The sequence below is a fragment of the Pyrgilauda ruficollis genome, unplaced genomic scaffold, assembly GCF_017590135.1.
Source record: "Pyrgilauda ruficollis isolate IOZ18807 unplaced genomic scaffold, ASM1759013v1 scaffold8, whole genome shotgun sequence".
Lineage (NCBI taxonomy): Eukaryota > Metazoa > Chordata > Aves > Passeriformes > Passeridae > Pyrgilauda > Pyrgilauda ruficollis.
In genome coordinates this window covers 7683637-7691448 of record NW_024529932.1, presented here as the reverse complement: position 1 = coordinate 7691448, position 7812 = coordinate 7683637, and the positions used below count along the sequence as shown (strand labels likewise).

The 7812-nt window shown below is 40.9% G+C and overlaps 1 protein-coding gene across 1 annotated transcript; it reads left to right on the top strand.

Moving 5' to 3' along the window:
* Positions 1-35: 35 nt before the first annotated feature.
* RAB39A (RAB39A, member RAS oncogene family) lies at positions 36-6937 on the top strand. The gene is made up of 2 exons (XM_041487341.1): positions 36-358; positions 6511-6937. The coding sequence occupies exons 1-2, from the start codon at positions 36-38 to the stop codon at positions 6935-6937; spliced, it is 750 nt and encodes a 249-aa protein (XP_041343275.1).
* Positions 6938-7812: the final 875 nt, after the last annotated feature.

Below are 7812 nucleotides of genomic sequence, written 5' to 3'. Positions count from 1 at the left end.
CGCGCAGCGCCCGCCGCCGCCCGCCCGCCGCGCCGATGCCGGGCGTGGGGGCGATCGGGGCGCGGTGCAGGCACCGGCCGCGCAGGAGCCCCAGGAAAAGCCCCAAGGCAGAACCGGGCCAGGCCGGGGCCGCCATGGACGCGGCGATCTGGATATACCAGTTCCGGCTGATCGTGCTGGGCGACTCCACGGTGGGCAAGTCTTGTCTCTTGCACCGCTTCACCGAGGGCCGCTTCCCGGGGCCGCTGCACTCCGACCCCACCGTGGGGGTGGACTTCTTCTCCCGGCTGGTAGAGATCGAGCCCGGCAAGAGGATCAAGCTACAGCTCTGGGATACGGCGGGGCAGGAGCGGTTCAGGTACAGGACCTGGGATCTTACCCACATTCCCTCCTGCTCTCTCCCCAAATCTTCCGGCCTCCGGGCACACCCTGATGCCCTCCCGACCCTGTACCCTCCTCATCTGACACATCCCCTGCCCTAAGGACTTTGCCTTGCCCCTCAGCAGAATTTCCCTGCACCCATTTTGTTGTTGTGCCCCAAAGAGTCCTCCACCTCATTGCCTGCCAGTGGTCCTAGCTGCCCCGTGGCCCACCATCCTTCTTGCCCCAGTGCCCACAAGTTCCTTCCCAGGAGTTTCCTTCCCCACCCTTTCCCTTCAGACACACCAGGGAGCAGCTACCCTTCTCCTCCCAGCACTCACTGTAGGGTAACAAGTGGTCTTGTCCTGTTTCTTCTTCCCTCTCTCATCTTTCCCTTGAAGTCCTGGACCTAACCTAGCAATCTCTCCACCATGTTTTTTCTTTCATTGCTGCAAGAGGCCTCTGCCTAACTCTGCATTTCTTACTTTGTCATCACCTCCGAACTCATCCTCCCCTGCAATATTTCGCTCTGCCATTAACTCTCCCATGCAATCTGGAGAGCAGGCCACCTCCCAGCTCTTCCGCCTTCCAGCACAGCAACGTCTGCACCAGTGCAGCCCATGGCAGTGTGGAAGCCACTGGGCAGCCAGCTACAGTCCCTTATTTCAGTGTTTTGTCTGCCTTCTGCACCTGCTGTGCACTGATTGTTACCAGGAGTCTTCACTAATACTGCTACCATTTATAATGTAGCTAAACTAGCTCAAATGCTGCACAGAGTATTAAATACTCTCCTTTCTCCCCTCTGTTACAAACCAGAGCAAAACTACCCTCTTTTCCCCTCCCAGAAAAGTCTGTCATTTCCCAGTTTACAAGTTGATACTGTCACTCACTCACTCTTGTGTCTCTGTTGTATTGGTAGTGCTTGCCGCTTCAGGCAAGTTGTGCATGGATTTTAGTTTGGACTTGGGGTTCAATAGATAGGAGTTCATGGGCAAACGCGTAGCCCATCTCCATGTACCTGACCCACACACCTGTTGTTACTGGAATGCTGGCAGGAGGATTAAAATGGGCCCCTTCACTGGCCAGAATCAATTCCTCTGAACTCCCTGTCTTCTCTTGAAACAATTGTGCAGATGCCCACACCCAGCTGAAGAGATGGGATTGCACTGTTTTACTGGGGGACAATAACTTTTTTTTTCTTTATAATAAGCATTAGAGTGAAACAAACATCTTTCCTGGGCTTGCATGAGTCACAACTCAGATGTATTTTTGCAGGTAGGCTTCTGAAGGGTTAGCAAAGAAATTAACAGTGTTAATGGAAAGCTCTTAGCATTTTTCACCCTCTGTGCATTCCAGACAGAATGTAGAATGCCTGTAAATAAGTGTCTAAGAGTGTACAATCTCTTTATTTTGAATTTGTTGACAAATAACCAGGATGGCCAATGACAAGACATTTGACTTAAAGAAATGCAAATGCACAGAATCTTGCATACATTTAAAAACAAATTATGGCAATCCTTTAACCCTGGAATGCTCAGGGAATATACACTGATGAGTCATGCAGTCAGCTGCTCTTAAATTTACCTCATGTGTTTTTTCTAATACTCAGTAGATACAACCTGAAGAAAGTAGTTTTAAATATTTGCATTTGTTTTTCTGCTAAGAGTTTCTTGTCAGTTGGTGTACTAAATATAATAGTGTTTATTGCATAGTCTGTTTTATGTTAGTCAAATAAATTATAAATATTTTACTACCTTACACCACAGGTTACAATGTTGTGTTCTCTGCTGATGGAGAACACTACAGATCACAGGCGAAGACAATCTTAGGCAAGAGCTAATTACTCCAAGAAATTATCTAATACTGGCAAACACCAAGCAGTTTGCAGTTCTGATTCCCAGTTCTGCTCTGGCTCACTTGCATTGGGATTTTAGAGGAGGTAAAACCTGTCTTTAAAGCTCCCTGGGGAGTTTCCTGCATGCAGGGAAAACTACTTGCTTCATAATAACCCCTTTCTTTTGGTCCCAGGCATTAGGGACACTCCCAGGGGGAAAGGAAGATGTGACACACCTGCCATCACACTCTCTTGAAAGATGTCATGTACTTCCTTGGAGGAGTTATTTGGGAAAAATTCTTACATGTCTCTAGCTCACTGATGATTCTGTATTTGAACTGGATTTCATACATTGACTTAGAAATCATCTTTAACATGCCCTGAAATAGCAGCTATTGAATATATTTATTTTGACATCAATCAGGCATCACTAAGCAGAATCTCTCATTGTTTGAGGTGCCACATGGACAATAACAAGATAGTCAGTAACACCTTTAACATCTCACTAGGACAAGGACCTACAGACTTGCTTAGTATAGACTCAGGTCTGTAATGCAGATTAATGTAAATGAAGGGCACATCCTCAGTTTCTTTCTATCTTCAGATCAGTCATTTAGAGCAATCTGCTACTTTGTCTGTGTTTTACATCATCTACTTTGCTATGGTTTTTGTTTGTTTGTTTAATTTTCCTGTATTTAAATCCAATAATATATTTAAATCATGAAACCTCCAATGCCATAAAATGCTCGTGGTGCTAAGACTGAGTTTATTTCAGTAGGGACAAAATATTGCAGGGATGCTTCCATTAACCCACCTTTTAGTAGACCAGGATATTAGACACATTCTGTTTCTAGTACATCTTGAAAATAAATCACTATCCTATTCTTTTTCAGTAAGCAATATGTATTTTCAAAATTATTGCATTACAATGTAGTCTTTAGTCATAGTATAAAAATAACTCTTCAAAATTAGATAAAGCTTTTAGTGAAAGTTTGGTTCATCTGGTAAAGATCAGTAAGATCATAATGAAAAGGAAACACTGTGACTGACTTAAAGCCTCCCTAAAGCCATAGTCTGATGTGATTATACAAAGAATCATATAATCATAGTATACCCTGAGTTGGAAGGGACCCACAAGGACCGTCGAAGTCCAGCTCCTGACCCTGCACAGGATGACCTCAAGAAACAAACCATATGCCACAGAACATAGTCCTAGTGCTCCTTGAGCTCTGCCAGGCTGGTGCTGTGACCGCTTCCCTGGGGAGCCTGTTCCAGTGCCCAAACACCCTCTGGGTGAAGAACCTGTCCCTGATAGCCAACCTGAACCTCCCCCGACACAGCTTCAGGCCATTCCCTTGGGTCCTGGCACTGCTCACCACAGAGAACAGATCAGTGCCTGCCCCTCCTCGTCCCCTCACAAGGGAGCTGCAGACTGCAATGACATCTCCCCTCAGACTCCTCCAGTCTCCTCTGAACACATCCAGTGACCTCAGCCACTCCTTGTATGGTTTCCCCTCAAAGCCTTTCTCCATCCTCATTGCTCTCCTTTGGATACTCTCCCATAGTTTAATGTCTTTTTTATCTGGTGGCACCCAGAACTGCCCCAGCACTGGAGGTGAGGCTGCCCCAGAGCAGAGCAGAGCAGGACAATCCCCCCCCCTGCCCGGCTGGCCATGCTGTGCCTGATGCCCCCAGGACGGGGTTGGCCCTTCTGGCTGCCAGGGCACTGCTGGCTCATGAAGTGTAAAAGCAAGCACTGGGATGGGTTGCATTGGGAAGTGGTGGCATCATCATCCCTGGAGTTATTTAAATATGTGTAGGTGTGTCAACTCAAGGAAGTGGTAGAGTGCTGGACTGTGCAGTGCTGAATTAACAATCAGAGTCAATGATCTTAAAGATCTTTCCCAGCCTAAAAGATTCTGTGGTTCTATGATCCTCTGACTTTAGAAAACCACATAAAATGATATTGTATGTATTGATGTTTCTTTAAAAAAATTGTATTATTTTTTCTTGAGTTGCTGTTTTCTAAAGGCCCTCTGTCATACAATTTTTTTTTTTTTTTTTTTTTTTTTTTTTTTGGTAATGAGAAAAGCAGTTTCAAATTATACATACCTGAAGTACAGAAAAAATTACTGTTGTCTCTCCAGTATATTCACCCAGTTTTTGTGATGTACAGCACAAAGTTACAGAATACTTTTTAGTCATCTCCTTTAAAAGCAATACATACACATAATTCAATATAATGGTTTAGATCATCAGCTACTGTAAATTAGGACATCTCTGCAGAAGGAACTTGAAAGAGATGAGGGTACTGACCACTGCTGTGTATAAGTATCCAAAAACACACAGAGATCTGTGTTTCAGTACTCCAGTTCATAGATACATGATACAACATCTTTTTATATAGAAAAACTTGGCAGATGATGCATTGCATTTTCAATACTAACCTACTTTCTTTCCTGGCTAATGCATTCCTTTGTTCTCAAGGTTTGGAGTGGGAGCAGGGTTGTTTGGGTGTTTTGTTTTGTTTTGCTTTTTTAATGAAAGTAGGTTGTATTAGCTTTCACTTCTCCATAACAAATCCCATTTTTGTCATCCACATTTGCTCTTACTAGAACTATCTGAACTATTTTTCTGCCTTCATTTGTGTTTGCAGACACTCTAAAGGAAAAAAAATGGTTAAGAAAACCAGAAACAGATCCTTATGATACTTGTATTTAATACTTCACAAAATGTGACATCCCTCACTTACGTTCTTAAACAATTTTGTGAAGCAGTGTGCCATTTTTTCATATCCAGGCCTGTTGAATTAATCTGAGGTTAAGATCCTGTTGTCTTCACATTCAGAGACACTGCATGGACTCTATTGCTGGGAATGTAGAAAAGATCTTTCTAAGCATTAGGAGAAACAGCCCCTCCTTCTTATCTAAATAAAACCATTTCAAATGCTGTTTGCTGTGGCTAAATGAATTTGGATATGCCAAGAAATCTAAGTCTTCTTTATCTGTGCACTTACCTATCTGTAATAGGACTATTGCTGCTAATCATACCTCTGTGTTCAAATGGTCATCAAAAACTCTATGAAATGTGATGAACTGAGAATTGGAGAGAGCTACTGTTATAAAAAGTTGTGCTATTGTGTACAGTTCATCCTGCTTCCTAAAGTTTTGAGGTTTTGGCATCAGCATGCTCTTCATAATCATGAGATAAAATGGAATTAATTCTTAGCTTAGGTTATGATTTCAAATAATGACTGTTTAGAGATTGTGCTTCTCATTTCATTTGGAGAATACTTATATATACACTACTTATATATTTATGCCAGCAATAAGTGCTTGTGTACATTCCTTGGTAGGCTGTCACTTCCTTTAAAATGTCTCTTCTCACCTTCTCCATTCTCTCCTACTGCTTATGATTAGAGACTGAAAATAATTGTTTAGTTCCTGTATCTTTCACTCTCTCTACATTCTAACTTCTTTTCCTTATTCTAGAGCACATTAAATTTTTTTTCAACCAGAAGAGTTTCCTACTTCCAAAATTCCTTCCAGTGAATGTTCTGGAGCTTAGAGAGCCCAAAAGTAGAAAAATAACTCTTGCCAGCCCTCATGCTAAAAAATTGCAAATGTATAAAATATAAAGAGCTTTTGAACCTCTCTGTGAGAGAGATGCTGGACGTAGATGTGTCCCTTGCCTGAAATAAGTTTGTGTTTGCCCAGCTCACTCAAAACTTTTGGACAGTTTTGTTCAGGGAGTTTCCTTTCTTTGCCTGCTACCCATTGACTTCTGCAAGCACAAAGAGTTATGATTAGCTATATAAACATTCTTTTAAAGAATGCTTCTGCAAGGAGTGCTAAAGGATATACTTGAACATTGGCAAGTTTGGGCTCCAGGTTTCTTGACATATGTGTACATATTTTAGTCTGAAATAATTGATTACAACGAAGTGAAGTGCATGCTTATATGAAGCTGAAGGACTCAGACTTTACACCAAAAGTATGTATCTTTTCTTCTGTGAACATGTCCCACAGTTTGCTAAGAAAGACCACTTTACAGAATCATTCAGCATTCAATATTTGCCCTGGAGGTGTTGGGTTCAGGAATGTTTAGAAAGTGAATTTTGAATGTAGGAAAAAAAATAGTAGTCTAGTAGATGAATTAATAAATTTCAATCAGCTTTAAAAAAGGAAAGTTATTTAATAAAACTTATAAAAGATAAAAACACATTGCCATATGGAAAAGTAATACAAGTAATTGCTTTATGAATAAAGTGAAAATGCCTTTTAATTTTCCTTTTTCTTTTTTTTTTCCCTTCATAGATCAATAACACGCTCTTATTATCGCAATTCTGTGGGTGGCCTACTAGTGTTTGACATCACAAATCGACGATCTTTTGAGCATGTGAAGGACTGGCTGGAAGAAGCAAAAATGCACGTGCAGCCCTTTCAGATTGTGTTCCTGTTAGTAGGACACAAATGTGACTTAGTGTCACAGCGCGAGGTTACAAGAGAAGAAGCTGAAAAACTCTCATCTGACTGTGGTATGAAATATATAGAAACTTCAGCAAAAGATGCCACAAATGTTGAAGAGTCCTTCACAATTCTTACACGAGATATCTATGAACTTGTAAAAAATGGAGAAATCTCAATACAAGATGGATGGGAAGGTGTCAAGAGTGGCTTTGTTCCAAATGTTGTACATTCATCAGAAGAAGCTGTAAAACCCAGGAGACAGTGCGTCTGCTGAGTTTGTAGCATGCCAAAGAGCCCATGGGGTGTTTAGAAGATGATGCCAATCTAAATGACAGAAAAATAATTTTGAAACAATATTAGATCATGGCATAGCTGAATCATAAAATGGTAATTTGGTTTTGTATCCTTCTGTCTAGGTTATAATCCATTATCCTTCTGTCTAGGTTATAATCCATAACACTTTAAGTGCTTTTTTTCTTTACAGAGTACAATAACTTTGTGTGGTCTTCAGGAAAATAAATTATATATTGCTAAAGGGAAACCTAGTTCTATAGCAAGACACTGAGAAAGTGCAATAATCATCATGGCAACATCTTCACATGGGCTTTGTTTTTTGAATACTGTTTAAAATCAAGTCTTGTTAGGTGAGGATCTGATGAGTTCATTAATTTATTCATCCTGTCTTAGCTTTGGACAAGAAAATGTTATACCTTATACTTTTTTAATGTGATTCTTTACTCAAGTGCAGGGTTGCTAATGACCATTAAAATTAGAATGCTGTAGAATTTGATAAGAAAGATAACTCTAAGGAAAGCAAACTGAAAGATTGCTCCAATAGCAAACACTTTTGATATGACAATGAGTACAAGCCTTACTAAAGAAAAAGAATGTTTTAGAACAGATGATTTATTTGTATATGAAAATGGGGAATAGAAGCAATGGTATTTATTATTAAATATTTTCTGAATTGCCAATGAAGCTAAACATAACATGACATACGATCCAGCTGTTATTTGACTTGTGTACAAACAGCTTTCCCAACCACTGGAGTTACACTTCAGTGGCCAATCTTCAGCTGGGTAATTATCATCGTCACACTGATGCCTACAGAATCACGTTAATTTACACAAACAAATTCCATATTAGCTT

What these genes read in the sequence shown, in the direction of transcription:
- RAB39A (XM_041487341.1), top strand. Translation starts at nt 36, where the DNA reads ATGCCGGGCGTGGGGGCGATCGGGGCGCGGTGCAGGCACCGGCCGCGC. An exon ending in GCGGGGCAGGAGCGGTTCAG is followed by an intron (nt 359 to 6,510) that starts GTACAGGACCTG and finishes TTCCCTTCATAG; the next exon opens with ATCAATAACACGCTCTTATT.